At 51.1% G+C, this 18,256-nt stretch overlaps 1 protein-coding gene across 1 annotated transcript; it reads right to left on the minus strand.

Annotated features, from left to right (window-relative positions):
- Positions 1 to 12,000: 12,000 nt before the first annotated feature.
- Positions 12,001 to 18,056, minus strand: Med10 (mediator complex subunit 10). Its single transcript, XM_052159909.1, has 4 exons — positions 17,857 to 18,056; positions 16,236 to 16,319; positions 14,295 to 14,397; positions 12,001 to 12,506 (listed from the first exon to the last, which is right to left on the minus strand). Exons 1-4 carry the CDS (start codon positions 17,976 to 17,978, stop codon positions 12,408 to 12,410), a joined length of 408 nt encoding a protein of 135 aa, XP_052015869.1. The 5' UTR covers positions 17,979 to 18,056; the 3' UTR covers positions 12,001 to 12,407.
- Positions 18,057 to 18,256: the final 200 nt, after the last annotated feature.

Here is an 18,256-nt window from a genome sequence, read left to right on the forward strand (position 1 = left end):
CCCAGAGTCAGAAAGCCACATACAGGATCAACACGGAGAACTAAGGACTCCCTTTGCTTTTGAACATGCACTGATGAGATTATTCCAAAACAACAGGATCCACCCACCCTAAAGCAGAGCTGGAGAAGGTGAATAGGCAGCCAGAGAAAGGGGCCCAGCCGAGTGGACCCCAGGAACATGAGTACAGGAGCAGCACTCAAAGTGACCCTCCCTGGAAGCTAGCATTGTGAGAAGATGCATGTCTCGTCTCCTGGGAGGAAGGACAGCAGTGGATTTGAATCCCAAGTGTTACTTAAAAAGGGCAGGTCTCAGGAGCCATCCCACAGCAGAGGAGTAAAAGGCCAGAGCACAGTCCACTCAGGACTCAAAGGTGCAGTCCTGCTTTCTGCCAAGGGATAATAGACTTTCGGTGGCTTGTGTATCACAAGCCCTACAGATAGTTCGTGAACCTTCATCTGTCTGGCATGCATGCTCTGTACAACTGTATTATTAATTAGTCATCAATGCACAAAATGGTATGAGAAATAGAAAGCAGAGAATATGTACATGAAAGCATTAAGCAGAATGAAACACAACAACACTGTAGGAAAGTGTGAAGGAGAGCCTGTCAGTCTGACATCCATCTCTAATCTGTAAGCCACGGTCTTAACCTTCCACTTTAAGTACTAAGAAACAGAAAATGCACTTTCTGTCTTCCATACGACACAGCTTTGTGTGGGATACTGGCCATACATACAGCTTCAAAACCATTATATACATCAAGCCGATCAACCAACAAATGTGGAAACTAGCTCTCCTGCTGTAAAATATTCTTGCAAACTATTTAATAAGTAGCATTTTTATGGTTGCAAAATTTATTCTAACAATAATATCCCCACCCTTGAGAAGCAACCTCCACACTTCAGAAGTAATGCTCTCCATGCTTGAGATTTGGTTGCCCAGAACTAAGTATTTCCCCTTTTGTGGCTGGAATTCTCATAACAGCAGCAACGGTGGATGGGGAGACCGGGAGTAAACAACCATCCTAAGGGAACTGAGAATGGTCTCTCTCCGCGCTGTCTCTGCTGGCTTTCATTTCACAGGATTAATGAGAGGGCATTCCCTGGTAAATATCAGGCACTTCCTTCCCAAGGCTGCACAGGCTCAGCAAACACTCAGCACTGGGCTCATAAACTGCTGTCAATCACGTTGAGTTGGTGGGTTCAGGGTTATGCCATGCCCTCCCAGAGAGTCTTGACCACAAAGATTGTACCTGAGCTGTCACTCTCCTCACAGAGCAGCTGCTTTCTGTTCTCCTACAGAGAAGCAATGCAGTGTCTCAGATAAGAGTGTACACTCCAACAGGGCCACCCGTGCAGCAAGAGGAGACAGCAGTGCTGGTGTCTACCTGTTCATGTATCAGATGAATCCAGGACTCTCTTCCCGGCCTAAGGCCACAGAATCTCAGCACCAGCCAATCAATAAATACAGTCCCAAGGTTTTCTCCAAACCCTGGATCTGGTGATATGGGTGTAGAGTGATTCCTGGGGTTTGGCCAAGGAAACCATGTCACCTTGGCAGCTTCCAGAGCAGTTTTTCTTTAGGACCTTGGGAAGTCCAGGACACCCATGCAGATCTCGTTCTGGGAAGCTAAGTATGTGTAGCAGGGGAAGTGTCCCTCGGTCAATGGCAAGCACACAGGAGCTTATGGTGGGTGTCAGACCAAAGAACAACGATAGCATACCATTTCCTGGCTGCTGCCCATTGGCCTCATGAGCCTGAATTTCAGATCTGAATTTCCAACTATCTGCGTTTCTGTAAAAATCAGCCTATCCTGAAGCATGATGGAGTTAGCACCACCTAACAGATGTGAGGTGCCAGAGGAAGAAGACCTGGCCCAGCAAAGGCCTTCAGATACGACAGCATGGAAAGTTCTAGGCCGGTGATCTAAAAAAAAACAAGGTAAATGTCCCTGAGGAATCAGATGACAGCCAAATACCACATGTGTATGTGTTCTGATACACACACACACACACACACACACATGCACACACCACATCACACCATACCTACACATGCGCACACATGCACAGACCACACACACACATGCACATACACATGCATACATCACACCACACACAAATACACATACCACACCATACCACACACATGTACACATGTACACATGCACACATCACACACACACACACCACCACACCACACACACACACACACATGCACACATACATCACACATACACACCACACACACATACATACACCATACCACACATACAAACACACACATGTACACACACATGCACATACACACCATACACACACCACACACACATACCACAAACATGCACACACACCACACATATACACCACATAACATATACACATCACACTACACACACACACCACACACACATATATACCCCACACTACACACACACACCATACATGCATACCACACACACATATGTACACACACATGCACACACACCACACATATACACCACATAACACACACATATACACACACCACACATACACACACCATACCACACATACACACACACACACACCACACATACACCACACTCACATACACATACCACACTACATATATACACACCACACACGCATACCACACACACACTGCATACACATATACACACACCACACCACACATACACACACCATACCACACATACACACACACACCACACATACACCACACTCACATACACATACCACACTACATATATACACACCACACACACATACCACACACACACGGCATACACATATACATACCACACCACACACACATCGCATACATATATACATACCACACCACATACACACATGCACACACCACACAACACACACACACACACAACACACACACACACAAACCACACACATATGCCACATACACACACCACACACATACACCACACACACCACACTACACACACACACACACACACACACACACACACAGGGAGATGGGGGTACCCTCAGCATTGTTTGCCAGAGCAAAGCCAGAGGCTCTGTGAGAAAGACTAACCGCCAAGCACGGCTGGGCACCTGAACCTGTCTTACTTATTCTGATGACATCGGAAGTGGAAAAGTGAACTGCTGACGGACGGACGGACCTGTGCAACGCCATTCTTCCCGTGTGCTCATTGGCAGGACCTGGATGGATGCCCCAGCACTGCCGGTCTCCTGGAGGCGTGCGTAGGGCGGGAGCAGTGGGTCTGGGGTCTGGAAGGCTGCATCCTGAATGCTAAAAGGACGCATGGAACGGAACTCTCTTCGGCGCAATCTGTTTCCGTTCGGTGTATAAATAGCATTTGTACAAACACGGTCTACTTAAACTCAACAAGAGGAACAGTGACAAACAGGCTCAAATCGATGCCCTGAATCCACGCTGGATAAATAGGAGGCTCAGCTCCACGTGCTGACTCAGACCTTGGCTGCTCACCGCGGACAGCTAATAAATGGTTATTAATAAGAGCAGCGAGAACAGCCAGTCGCCGCTTACTCCTGCACCACAATTAGCGCTCGCAGCAGGGCATGGCGCACGCGGGAACGGCGGTGCACGCCGAACGAAAGGCAGCCTTCAGCTTTTGCTCGTGCTCCCAACCCAGAGCAGCCGGACAACAACAGCGGACAGGAGAAGTCACCCTGTGTCTTGCTTTGTGCCTGCGTACTGTAACTCGGCCACACTCTGGGCCCCAGCTGCTGCTTTAGAGGAAATGGGTGGATGCTGCATTAATGTCTCTTTGGGACACTGATGCCCCAACCTGCAGAAGCAAAGAATAATAAACAGCATTGCGCTAACTGGTTGCTCAGGGGCCACGTGTCAGCCCTCGGGGGAGGGGTTAAGGGTGGAGCAGTGGGGTGAGGAGGGAGGGTAGACGGGACAGTCTCCTCCATTCCTAGGCCCCAGAAAGTCTCTGGAAAGGGCGCGTGAAAGAGATTGGGAGAGGAAAAGGACACATACAAGAGAGCTAAGAGAGAAGGCGCGAGACAGTGTGAGACTGCAGGTGGGGGAGGGGCAGGGATAAAGCCTCTACAGAGTCCCTCCCTAAAAAACAGGAGGAAGACACTTCAAACTGCAAGGAATGGACAGACGCAGTGGCTAAAGAAAAGAGGGGGGCGTTTACCAGGTCCAACCCTGGGAGGTCAGGCCCACGGTAACAGCGACTGATCCCCAGTGTGGGCTAGCCTCTGGCTTTCCCTACTCTCAGCCCAAGAGGTCAGGACGCTCCTCGCAATGTTATACCTCCAAAGTATTCCCCTGCCCCAGACTCAGAAGGCCCACAGCCTGCTGGCTTTCTGTCTGATTGTACCTTGACTGGGGCAGCATCTCTGCTCTTGACTTAGGGCCCTGGTGGCCACAAGCAAACATGGAGGCAGCCAGAAAAGGCGGCAGCTGGCCAAAGTATGTCTACTGCCGACAGGAGAAGGTCTGGAGGACAGAACACCTCTGCCCTCCCTTGCCTTCTGTGAGCTGCGGGCCTGTGGCATGGACACAGAGTGTGTGGACGACTCTGTCCTGGGCACCTGTTGTGTTTCTTTTATTTTCCGTGTGTGTGTGTGTGTGTGTGTGTGTGTGCTCACATGTGTATGGGTGTGTGTATGTGTGTGCAGGTGGATGTCCACATATATGTCTGACTGTACGGAGGCTGAGGCTGGCATGGGGAGTTTTCTCACTGTTCTCCACTTCATTCACTGAGATACAAACTTTCTTGCCAACCGGCTTGCCCTGAAATCCCATCTGCCTTGTGGGATGGGCCAGTCACTGCACAGACCAGGTAGTAGGTGTTCCGGTCCGCAGGCCTGTTGGCAAGCGTGTTCCCCACCGCGTCATCTCCTCGAGCGCCCACATGAAGCTCTACACCCCCCCAAACCTTCACAGACACTGATGTAAACGACCTTAGCCCAAGTCCTGTTGAGAGTGCTGTCCCCAAACACCTCAGGCCTGGGCATGCCCTCCAGCAGCAGAGTCCTCCTGCCCTTGCACAGTTCACAGCCACCTTAACTGCTGGTCAGGGAGGGGGTGGGGCATCAGGAAGTGAGATGACCGGGAAACCCCAGAAATCAACTGCAGGGGCAGAAGGACGAGTGCAGAGCCCAGGGACAGAAGCAAGCCAGAGGAGCAAGCGCTGAGCAAGGTCTGCACGCACGAGGAAGAGGCCGAGAAGGGGCTCAGCGGGGCCTGAGGAGACCAGCAATGTGGCAGGGTTGGAGGCCCCCAGAGTGGCGGCCCCACAAATCTGCTGCTCTGCTGATGGCTGATTCTGAACCAGACGGTGCTGTAAACAAAAGCCAGAAATCAATATTCCATCAGTGGCCCCTTGTCTCCTCGTCTGTGCTCACAAGGGCCTCTCACGCTCAGTGGCAGCGGCCGCAGTCCTTCCTGTCCTCGTTATCATGGAGGATCTGTCATAAAAACCAACAGGCACGGCACCCCTGTGACCCCAGGTGTCTGCATGCAGGCCACGGCCATGCCAGACTGCCTCTTCCTCCATCCTTACCTCATGCTGTGGTGAGTTGGGAAAATAGCACAGCTTATAGGTGGCACTGTCTGGCATCTTGGGACCCACACAGCATCATCCTCACCTCACAGAACCAATGCTGTCTCCAGCCTGTGGGTTGTTTGGATGTGTGATGTGCAAAAAATTGTCCAGCGATATCTCTGTGAACCAGGACCAGTCTTCACTCAAGAGAGAGGTGAAGGGAGCAGAAAGGCCAGTCAGACACCCGTTGTCATTGATTGATGCTAATGAGACACTACAGAGGAGTCGGGTTGGCCCTCCCTCCAGCCATCCTGGGTGGGTGTTCTCTGTGAAAGCAGCCGCAGGTGAACCCTGACTAAAGCCTGCCAAACCTCCATGCCTCCCCTCCTCACAGGCCACTCCCCTCTACACAGGCCACTCCCCTCTACACAGGCCACTCCCCTCTACACAGGCCACTCCCCTCTACACAGGCCACTCCCCTCAGCAGGCTGCCCTGCTCAACAGGCCTCATGGGACCATATCACTAATCCTTTCTCTGAGAACCAATGTGGTAAGATCTCAGGCACCTACCCAAGCCAGGCCAGCTTTTACTGGTAATCCCCAGATCAAGACCTGAGTGTAATAAAAGAAGATAGTCACAGTTTAGCAAACGCTCAGAGAATCACAAAGAAACACAACGGATGCTGTCAGTGTGTGGGGGTGCTGTCAGTGTGTGGGGGTGCTGTCAATGTGTGGGGGTGCTGTCAGTGTGTGGGGGTACTGTCAGTGTGTGGGGTTCCTAAGGCCAGACCTGGCTGTGACTCCCAGGCGGGTGGGGCCTGTGGTGTTTCTCACAGGTGGTAGAATGTTTGAATTGAACCTCCAGTTTCTACCACTGCAGCTTGTGCCGTCACACACCTTGTTCTCCTCAGAAGTGGTGTAGCTTCTTGTGACAGATTTCGCGCCCCCAGGAGACATCAAGTAACAGAAACTCCGTCTTGCTTCTGGAGGCCAGCCGTGCACCCTCAGCGGTCAGTAGTGCACTCTATAAAGGCACTAGCAGAGTTCTCCTTGGTCTGGAGTCGCCGGCTGGTGGATTCTCATCTCCTCCACCTTCTCTCAAATGGAAGTCATTAATTAGGTTTGTGGCTTGCCCTGTCCCAGACTGACCTCATTTAACTTAATAATTGTATCTATTTACAGCTTTGAATTGTCATGTTCTGAGGTCTCAGGTGGACTTGAGTCTGATGGAGAGGTTGCTATTCAACTGAGTACAGAGGAGAATCTACCATCATCGGCAGTCTCCATTCCACAACCCTCCTAAAAGACTGGATAACTACACATGCATATGCACATGGACAAAGAGGGCAATCATGTATGTGCATGTATGCTCATGTACATACAAGGATAGGCCAACAGAGCAAGTTCATGAATGCATACATGTTTATGTGTGTACATATAGCCACAGAAAGTAAGCATTTGAACATATGTTCATGTACATATACATGTATGTGTGGCAACAGACCAAGATCATGAATACATACACACATATTTCTACATGTTCAAATTAACATAAAGTGATGTCCATGATCATATGTATCACATGTGAACAACCTGAGAGAGCTTATAAACACATATATATGTTCATGTGTATATACCTATATATATATATATATATATATATATATATATATATGTACACGCCAAGCTTGTGAGCACACGAGTGCTCGAACTGCTTGCATAGTCAAGGCTGTGTTGAAATCGTTCACATTGGCAGTGCTTTCTCTACCTCTGCTCCTTACAGACCACCTTCTGAACCAGAGCAGGACCTGGATGGAGCACGGGGCCAAAACAGGGCTCTCTGGGGTCCCCTCTAATGCATGCTCTGCAGCTGGGAAGAGTGACAGCCTCCTCACAGGGAGTGGTGACCAATGTCACTCGTGTGCTGTTCATTGTCCTCATGACATTCTGCCTGCCACATCCCTGCAGCTCTGAATAACCCCTGACCCTGGTAAGTTTAGGCCAGACAGCACTTAGAGGACCCTTGAATGGAAGTGGTACTGGCTCATATGTGATTACAGCTGCCACCCACAATTCTCCAGCCACAATTCTCCGATCGTTACTGCCCCCCGCCCTTGCCGGCCCTCCTGCCACAGCATCCTCCTGGTAGGTGAGTGGGGTGGTCCTCTCACAACATACAGAAATCTTGCCTGCAGTTCAGCCCGAGGTGAACCAGAAAAATCCATCCTGGTCTCTGGCCACCTCTGTAAGGGAGAGAGAACCCTGGGAGAGCCTGAGGAGTAAGTCGAGTCACCGCCCAGTCCCATGGTGCCTGGCAAAGGATGGCAGGTCTCACTGGCTCTGTCATCAGGAAAGAGTTAGTGACAGACCAAAGGCCTCTGTATGGTTGGTGGCGACACTCAGCCTCCTCGGGACATGATAGCCAGTGTCAGTTTCCCCGCTGGCACCATGTGGAGTGAGCATCTGCCTCATAGGCCAGGAGCTGAGTCTAGAGCCAATGTCAGCTGCAGCACTGGGGTCAGTAGTGAGGCCCAGCACCAGCCACGTGGCCTTTGAAGGAGCTCAGGTGACATGGAGATGCTGGACCCCAAACTGTGCCCACTCAGGCAATCCCAAGCGGGTCAACATGGAGACCCCACACCCACGGATTCACGATTGATTTAGAGGAGTTGGTGTTTCCATTTCTTAGGGACACCTTGCTGTGCCTCTGTTGGCCAGGGGGTGGGCTGGGGGGAGCTCTTTATTTTGCTGATCTGGAAAACTCCTGCAGGCAGCAGCCAGGCAAGATTCCAGGACACAGTGGAGACAATAGGGGATTGAGTGGAGAATGGCGTGGGAAACCCAGCCCTCCCAGCCAGCAAGCATGGCCACAGGCTCACCTCTTTTAAAATAATATTCTTTCTACACACATGGGCCAGAAACTAATCCTGTGATGAAATCACCATTCCCTTTAGTCTGCGCCAGAGCTGAAATACACATACGCAAGGACTTGGCCCCTGTAGAACAGTTAGTCTGCCTGTGCTGGGACAGAGCTGTGCAGACAACACACAGCCTGCTTTATGAAAATAGCTGCCAGTCAGCCCTTGGATTCCACCAGCTCTTCCCACATGCCGACACGTTTAAAATGACACACGTGTGTGCATCTCATCTGTGTTTACCATGCATGTAACAAAAAGATGCAACCCATTATCTGTGCCTTCTGAAATTGTTCTCAAATCAATATGGCAGAGCTGTCTGTCAAGCCTAACCTGTGTTTATCATAGAAAAGCCTTGGCATGCGTTCACACAGAGTGGGGAGCAGGAGGGCTACTCTCCAAGGACGGCGTCCAGGCCTTCACAGGCAGGTACTACCAAAGGCTCAGTTTGCCTAAAGTGGTGGCCACTGTGCACCTGCGTGTCCCTCCCCCTCGGGTTCCCCAGGTGCATCCTGCCCATGCACAGCTGCCCAAACCAAGCTGGCTACCCTTCTTTCGTGGCCTCATTATCCCGATGCAGCCCATCCCACCCCCAGAAAACCAGCAGTACTGAGGAGTTGTACTTGGTACCTGCACAGCAAGACCACCTGCAAGGACTCCTGCCTTCTCGGGCTGTGCCTTTCACTGCCTCCCACACTTTCTTTCCTCCTATGAAAGGCAAATCAAATGTTCTCCATAAAGACCTGCCTTTAGTGTGCTCTCTGTCCTCGGCCATCCCACTCAACCCCCGTGCCACCTGCCCTGGGTAGAACAGGACAGACACTGGCTCGAGCAGGCTGACTCCTCAGATGGGTGAGAGAACACAGGTAAGGCAGCACCAGATTGAGACTGGACACAATGCCAGGCACTGCATGGCCAAACCTGCCAAAAGGACAATGTGGCGGACCGGGTGGTGGCCCCTCAGAAGTCTGTCCCCTCAGTCTTAGCCAGCCATTGAACTGAGCACAGAGTCCCCAATGGGGGAGCTAGAGAAAGGACCCAAGGAGCTGAAGGGGTTTGCAGCACCATAGGAACAACAATATGAGCCACACAGTACTCTCAGAGCTCCCAGGGACAAAACCATCAACCAAAGACTGCACATGGAGGGACCCATGGCTCCAGATACATAGGCAAAGGGAGGAGAGGCCCTTGGTCCTAGGAAGGCTTGATGCCGCAGTGTAGGGGAACAGCAGGACAAGGAAGCGGGAGGGGGTTGATTGGGAAACGGGGAGGGGAGATGGCTTATGGGATTTTCAGGGACGGGGACCAGGAAAGGGGAAATCATTTGAAATGTAAATAAAGAATATACCTAAATAATAATAAAAAGAAGTATGTCCTCAGACAATCAAGTATCTTTGCAGATAGCATGTGAAAATCTAGGGACTGACTCATGTTGTGTGCAACGGCAGCAGGAGACCTAGGGAAGGCCATGTGGAAGAGGGTGATGCAATGGGAGCACTGCACATCTGCAGCTGCAACAGCCAGAAAAGCAAGAAAGGCTCCAGAGGTTGGAGGCCTGGCCCCCAAAGCAGTGGGAGGATCAGTGTGAAGGGCCCAGGTTCACGCTGTCACACTGTCACAGTAACCCCAGGAGACCCAAGGCAGGGAGCAAGAACGACTTCACTTTCCCTCCCAGGGCCTCCTAGAGCCTTGACTGCAACCTTGAGCTGTCCTTTGACCTCAGGTGAGACAGCACAAGAAAGTCCTGAATCTATCAAAATTTGATCTTTTCTATCTGTTCATGTATTTTCAGTATCTCCTCAACAAAGTGTTTTGGGGGTGGCATGTTTATATCTATGAAGTATCTGGGGAAACCTTTGTTAAAAAGGGACATGGCAGAGAGTCCAAGCAAGTGAAATTATAAGTGCAACATCAAAGGCCAATGCTTTGTCATCTCTCACACTGCCTGACCTCACACCTGCATGGCTCATTTCCTGCTGTGACTGCCACTGCCACACAAACAGGACTCTGTCACCCACAGCCCCGGAGGTTGGAAGTTCTGAAATCTGGGTGCCATTAGAGCTATACTTCTGGAGTCTTCAGGGGGAAATGCTCTCCCTTTTTTAGCGTCTAGAGGGTACACGCTAACTTATGGCGGCTTCAATCTCAGAAGCATGGCATCTTTATCCATCCCTTCATTTACCTCAGCTGTTTCTATCCCTCTTGTACAGGCCACTGTGGCTGGACTGGGCACCTCTGGAAACCTAAGCAGGTCCTTACAGCCACAGGTAAGGAGTCTTTTGACAGCTGAGAGAACACAGGCATCTTTAGGGTCCTTATGACACCAGGGCATGGCTGAATAAACTACTAGGTAATATGAACCCCACCATCATCAGGGAAACCCACAGACAGGGAATGGGAACTACCATGACAGTCGTTAGAGAAACAAGCCGAGAGTGAGAGTGAAGACACTGCTCCTGATTAGGCACTGTGACTTCGACTTGCTAGCAGGTTTTTACAGTCTTCACACTGGAGCCTGGTGTGAGTGCAGATGGAATGAAGTGTATGCAGGCTCCCGAGGAAGTCATGTGGAAAGGGAACGGAAGTTGGTCAAGAGAAGGCTAAGATGCACTTAGGAGGATATATAGATTACAGCATGAACCTGGAACCTTGGCCCAAAATGGAACTGTGACATGAGCCTGTCCAGACAAGGGTAGTGACCCCCTACCTGGGAAAGCCAGCATTGAGAGCTACACCTCGGCTTGCAGTGGGTCGGAAGTGACCTCCCAACAGCAGGCAGATGACCACCTAGAAGCTCTCAGACACACGCGGAATACAAAGCCCCTAGCTAACGGTTCCTGAACACATGCATGCTGATTACGATACCCCTGGCCGTCTGTGTGGATGCACATGTGCTCTGACCACCACACTCCACCACACAAACCACTGTTGATAGAAATCAGTGAACTTTATCTCCCTATCCATGTCTTCTATGGGGTTATCAAGACTCCACCCTCATAACTGAGAAAATAAACGGTAGCTTTCAAATACCTAGTCTACGGTGCTTTATTACCTCTCCCTCCCCTAAGCAGATCCTGCATCATTAGGAGGGAGCAAATTACCCAGCAGGCTCCCAGCCCATCTTAAAACGTGAAACCAGACTTACGTGTTCTCTCCGATGCTCTCCCAGCCCACAGACCCACTGTAATGAAGCAGAAGCTGCAGCAGACTCCCTGTGGCCCATCCTCACACACACCAGGTGAGAAGCAGATCCCCTGAGATCCTCCATACACACACACACACACACACACACACACACACACACACACCAGGTGAACACTGCTCTGCAGCAGGTTCCACTGAGGAGTCTGTGGTATGTTCTTAGTGCACACCACCTTTAAGAAAAGCTGTGGGAAAGGAGTTCTCAGCTGCAGTTAGCTCTTCTACCTACACACCTGAAGAAAACATTGTTTAATGAATATTGTAATATTTAAGGAAATTAACAGTTGACTGCTCTACAAGAACAAGATATGCTGTGCTACAATTTAAGAATGTTACATTTTAAGAAGTAATTACATGAAATGAGCAGTGTAAAACTTTAGACTTTATTATGTCTAGTTGAAACCCATGAAAACAGTTATGTTCTTGTGCACAACATCTGGAAATGTAAAATATAAAACCAAGTTTTCTCTTATGGACAGTGTAACAGAACAGCATACATAAACAGAAAATGTCAAGTAGAATCCCAATCACATTTCACATTTCAGCAAGGCTGTCTCCTGCCTGCTCCCCTGGAGAAGAAGGAATCACCAAGGGTCTGAGAGGTGCAGGGACAGCCGGGGCACAGCTCTGCTCCCCCAGCCCCAGAGTGCCACAGGTCAAACGGTGGAAACAGGAGGTAGGGCAAGGCCGGTTCATGCGGCTGGAAGGCAGCAGCGGCAGGCACAGCGTCTCACTGGGTCAGTCTGCTTAGTAAAAGGATGTGGGGATCTGCACACTTAGGAAGGTGGATGGTCTTCCCCCCGAATGCTCCGATACTTGGCCATGTCTTCTGGAAACACTTTAGAAAGTTCCTGAATCAGTAGGCTTTTAAATTTCTACAAACAAAAATACAATTTTTTGTGTCAAAAAAGCAATTCAAGTTATAGACAACACACCCCATCCAAGGAGCCCAGAATCCCACTGAGCTACCCAAAGGGATAGAACCAGGTCACTTACTTGCCACAAGTTAATACCCAGAGTCAACTACACGATGTCTGCAATTAACCTGTTATAGGGACTCTGTAAGGGGACTGTTCTATCTTTAACACAATTCTGTCCTTCTGGCTTAAGAAGGAAACACCCAAGCACTTCCAACCAGGTGCTCCCACTGCAGAGGAGAGGAGTACTTCTGCAGGCAGCACACACCAGAATCTTAATACTCTCTGAAGCAATTCCTCACCGGGATTACACAGGGCACGTGTGCAAACATCTCCTAAGCTTTCTCCAGGCCTGGGAAGGCATTATCTACCTCTCCAGCCACCTATCCCTCACAGTGGTTTTATCCTAGTCTAAAAAAACTGTACACCGGCCTGCACCGAAGCCTCTACTCTCCTCAGGGCCACAGGGCCAGTGTCGCAAAGACACATGCTATCTCACTGCAACAACTGAAAAACTCTAACTGGTGCCCACCGGGGACATGAAAGCTGCGGAAGTGTTCCTTGACTGTCACAGATCTCAGGGGAAAGAGGACTACAAGTGCTCGGGGAAGATTAACCAGAAGCCCCCATTGATGGGCAATGCATTCCAGCACAACCCAAGGCAGTGAGTCTAAGACACAGGGAGGACCGGAAGCCCCAGCCCCAGGGGCCAGTCCCTCTTCATAGGGGATTTCTGCTGGGTGTCCAGGATTCCTCAGCCCAAGCTGACAGGAGAGGTGATGCACGGGTTTGGCGTTAACCTGACCAGCCCTGCTCCTGCGGTACGTGATCTGCCGGAGGCCCCTGCTCACTCCAGCAGCCGGCTCTCTGTGCAGCCTGCACACAGCACACGCGGGCCAGGCTGGCACCAGGCAAGCAGTGAGCAGCACAAGCAGTGCATGCAATGCTGGGGTGCAGCTAGCAGGACAGCGAATGGTGAGTGGACAGAAAGAAATATGGACGCCCCAACCAGCACCCTGGGGAAAGAAACACTAAGGAAGGCCAAGCTGAGCTAGCTCTCAGAGGAAGCAAAGCTGGCTGAGCTGAAGAGGCTCACTGTGCAAAAGGAACGTGAATTCCAGGAGGAGAAAAGCAACCCAAAACAGGGCCTGGTGGCTAACAGGGAGCCCAGGAAATGAAGAGTAGACAGTGCTGTCCCGCCCGCGGCTGCACACAGTGCACCCATCCCAAAGCGAGCACCAGAGACCTCAGTGAGAGAACTGTAGTTCAGGTCAAGACACAGCTCCCTAAAGGTCTCTGTGTATAGTGTCACAGTGTAAAGAACAGGAAGGAGGAAGGAGTCCAGCACTCAAAAGACAGAGACTAGAACATAAACCATCCAGAAGCCTCCAACTGCAGCACCATTAGCACAGGAGAGGCCTCCCATCAGGGTCTACACAATCACAATAGGCACACTGATGTTATATGTGACCCAAGGGAAGTCAGACAGGAAAGCCACACTGAAAGCACCGCTGGCCAAGGACATCACCAGATCAAGCTCAGCCCTGCTTCACTGTGAGACTGTCAATCTGTGTCTTGTTTTCCTCAGGACTACGGCTGATGTTCAATGTGACTATTACACATGCCAGGACCTCCCGCTGGGAGGCGGTACTCAGCACTCCAGACGTGGTGCTAAGCCTGTCAGCACACTTGCTAGGAGCTCCGTGTCCGTGTGCAGTGTGCAGACTCGGCTCCTTCCCGGCTCACCTTCATCGTGTCGATCTTGCCCTTGACCTGCTCATTTTTTGCTAGAGCCCTCTCCAGGCACTCTTTGGTGTAGAGCTGGGGATTCCGACCTTGATCAATGTATCTGGAAAGAAGAGCATCACAGTAAACCCACGGCTGACTCACCTAACCTCAGTTTTCTGGAAACTAGTACAAAAAATTAAAAAATCCAGTAGATATGCCCTCACGGGACCTGGCTCGGGAACCGGGTGCACTCAAGTGCTTGAGCGCTTGAGTTTCTCCTAGCGCCTCTTTCAGTTTCTTCCAGCAGCTCATGACGAGCCACACCCACTCACACAGGTGCCCGTGCAGCACTCACGTTCAAACGCAGTGCATAGAAAGAGTACTACACACATCTACGATGCTACCTTTTAGATTCTCCACAATAATGTTAAGTGCAGTGCAGGAGTTCACATCTGTGACCAGCACAGCTGGGCTGTGGCATGCACCCCAGGCCAGCCCGACTATTCAGGACATGCTGTGTGGACAAGTTAGAAGAGAGGAGTATCAGAGCCATACACAGGACACAGTGTCCACTAGGTGGGAGAGGGTGTTCTCAGTACACTGCACTATTAGACGCTCTCGGAACCTAATACACAGGGTGCTTCTCTCCAGTTAGGCCATAGGACAAATCTATCTCCTGATACTGTCAATACTTTTAGACAAAATGCCATCATATCTTGATATCATAAAACCCACTGCCCACAATATCCAGATTTTTTCAAGAACAGACTACTTGGATATCTCTGTATACTGGATAAATGTGTATCATTCAGCTATAGTAATTGTTCATTATAGAGAAAGGCCACCACCACACCAAGTTCAACTAAAAAAGAAAACAAACCCAGAGAAGAAAAACAAATAAATCACTTCAGGTTAATAGCCATTAAATTAGCCTTTATGACAAATAGCAAAAATAACAATTTGTATAATTTCCCTTTCATTTTGACATTTTTCTAATAACATAATGAAAGCAGCATCTGGCTACTTCTGAATAAGTACACCTCAAGCAACACAATAGCAAGAGAAGCTATCACTCATGTGTTAAGTCAGCAGGCGGCTCCTCAACAGGGGAGGCTGTGGTTTTTAAGGCTCAAAAGTTGACTCTGGTCTCTGTGGATGCACAAAGCTAAACACTGGGCTGAAGTGCTAAGAGTTTACATTATCCTTGCTCTGGAAAGTCCGTGCTATCCAAGTGTACACTAGCAAGGTCACGAGAGCCTGGAGATTCCTCCCACATTGTGTTCACAGTTCATTTAAGACTAAGCTAAAGGCACCAGCTCCTTAGAGTTTGCAGACCACTCAGAGTTTCCTCCGAGCCTCTGCTGTGACAGGCCTACAGGGCTCCCTGGTAGAAAGACACCTCCTCGCAGCCACCTGGACTGAGATCTTCTCCCAGGACAGGACAGTCCACCTCCCAGGCTCAGCTTACCAGAGGAAGCTTCTCAAAGACCAGACTACATTATTTTTCCAGATGTTTGTGGATATACATATATATAGTCACTGCTCTTGTTTGGTTTTCAAGACAGGGTTTCTCTGTCTAGCCCTGGCTGTCCTGGAACTCCCTATAGATGAGGCTGGCCTGGAAGTCAGAGATCCTTCTGCCTCCCGAGTGCTAAGATCAAAGGCCTGTGCCATCACACCCAGGTACAGCTCTTAAGGAATTATAAGGTTTTTTTGTGCCCTGAAGGCTTTTCTCCACTGAACTCAGAAACCTGTTTTTATATATTTAACTAGCTTTTAATTTCTCATTTTCATGTTCTCAACAACACAACCCTGGAGTGGTACTTAGCCTTTCTTAACCCCACTAGACCATTACAACTCTGGAAGACTGTGGTCCTGCCTGCGGCACCGGGGCCACGCCTCCCTCACTCTCACTGACACTCACAGCTAACCAAGAATCTGAGACCCAGTGATACTTACTCAAAAACTTCCAGAGGCACCGTGATGTCATGCAGCTGCTGCCTGCATTTATCTATGTCCTGTAAGCCCGTAACAATAAAGTTCCTGGGGAAAAGGCAGAGGGGGGTATGTGGTCAGTTCAGAGCACAGCACCGCACTGAGGGTTAAAAGGGCCAAGGTCAGGGACCCCGGCTGATAACTGAGGCAGCGGCTGGGTATGAGATAGCCACAGGAACTGGATAAGAAACAAGGCCAGTCTCAGGAGGCTCTAGTCTAGGCAGTGCTCCAGCTTGTTCCCATCCCACAAGGCCCTCCTTGAGGGGCCATACCACAACTCTGTACCTAAGTAAACATCTCAGCTGAGGAGACTGAACTGTGGGTAAAGATGGTTTCTAGGGCAGTCTCTCATTCCAGAAAAGGGAGCACGGGGAGGGGGAGGGGGAGGGGGAGGAGAAGTGGGGAGGCGGGACGGAGAGAACAGATTTCCAGATCCAGACTCTAGAGATGGGTCTCGCCTTTCTGCTGGACTGGCTATGTCTCAGCCGGGCTGCACTGGCCTCCTTCTCCCAGCCTACTAGAAGAATCTACCTGCTTGCTCCGCCTGCGCCTTCACATTAACTTTCTAACCCAGGAGTACCAGCGCCATGGCTGCGGATCAGTGGGAAGTCAGGAGACTGGTGTGACCCTTAACGGGCTTCTTTCTCCCAGTGCTGCACACACCTGAACCCTTAATTGTCACAGGATGATGGGGACACCTTTGGACTTACAAAATGCATGCACCCAGATACTTAATAATTTTTCCTTCTAAACTCAGAAAGGTGGTGAAAGCAGAGGGAAGCTTTCTGGACTGCATGTCACTGAATGCGGTTTCAGGGTAGACAGCACGGAGAAGCGGGCTGCAGCTAGCACAGTACCCAGACTGCAAGGGAGAAGCCCATCTCTACTGGGTTGAACCTCGGCTCCCTCCAGAACACCCCAGATCCCTGGAAAGTGTCCCATGTAAGCGGGGAAGCCTTCTCCTGAACATTTTGTGTTTCCGTGTAGGCCATTACAAGGCCAGGCGGCATGACAAGCACAAGATATTGTCAAGAAATCAACCCTCTGCCGTGGCCTTCTTCCACAGCCAGGCCTATCTATGCAGCAGGTGGCTCAGGGCCCTCCTGAGGTGCATGCTTCTCTTTAAGTCAGGAGTGAAGTCAACCTCCCCGGTGGGGTGCGGTGCGGTGCGGTGGGGTGGGGTGCGGTGCGGTGGGGTGGGGTACGGTGAGGTGGGGTGCGGTGGGGTGGCCGCGTCCGCGGAGCCTCCTCCCCAGTGGAGTCAGGGGAAGCGGCCTCCCCTGTGGGGTGAGGATGGACCTAGAGCTACCTCCACCCTCGTGGGATCATGACTGGGCCTCCTTTCCTGTGGGGTGAGGTCAGATCCTCCTCCCCAGTGGAGCTACTGTGGAGCCGGCCTCCAGTGGGGTCAGGATGGAGCCTGCTTCCCCTGGTCAGGACGGAACCCCTGTGAGGTCCGGTCAGGATGGAGCCGGCCTCTCCTCAGGGTCCGGGAATGAACGCCAAAGAGCCCCAGTGGGGTCCCCAAGGCCAGCGGGCAGGGGCTCCGCACAGACGCGCCGAGCCCCGCCGGGCCGTCACTCACAGCTTCTGGCTCAGCCCCGCCTGGCTACTGGGCTGGAAGTCGCTGACGATGATGCCGAGCTGCCGAATGTTCTCCACGAACTTCTCCAGGTGCTCCTCCAGGTGGTCAAACTTCTCCGCCATCGCCGGCTCCACCCGCTTCTTAGCCACAGCTCCCAGCGACTCCGGCTCCTCAGCGTTCGCCCGCTTCCGGCTTCCGGAAGACCACTTCCGTTTCATCGAGGGCGGGGCCGCTTCGGAGGCGGGGCCTGGTAGCTGTGGGCGGAGCAAGAGGCGGGGTAAGACTTTGAAGGGAAAACCCGCCTGGAAGCTTCTAAAGGGGGAGCGGGAGAGGGGGCGGGGGGGGGGGGTGGGGCGAGCCAATGTCAATCGGGAAAACACAGCAGATGCATGTGTAAAGG

This window comes from Apodemus sylvaticus, chromosome 16 (genome assembly GCF_947179515.1).
Source record: "Apodemus sylvaticus chromosome 16, mApoSyl1.1, whole genome shotgun sequence".
Classification (NCBI taxonomy): Eukaryota; Metazoa; Chordata; class Mammalia; order Rodentia; family Muridae; genus Apodemus; species Apodemus sylvaticus.

Coding starts and splice junctions, on each gene's coding strand:
- Med10 (XM_052159909.1), bottom strand. CDS start 17,978: ATGGCGGAGAAGTTTGACCACCTGGAGGAGCACCTGGAGAAGTTCGTG. Junction 14,398..16,235: donor GTGCCTCTGGAAGTTTTTGA/GTAAGTATCACT, acceptor TCTTCTTTCCAG/ATACATTGATCAAGGTCGGA. Junction 12,507..14,294: donor GCAAGATCGACACGATGAAG/GTGAGCCGGGAA, acceptor TTTTGTTTGTAG/AAATTTAAAAGCCTACTGAT.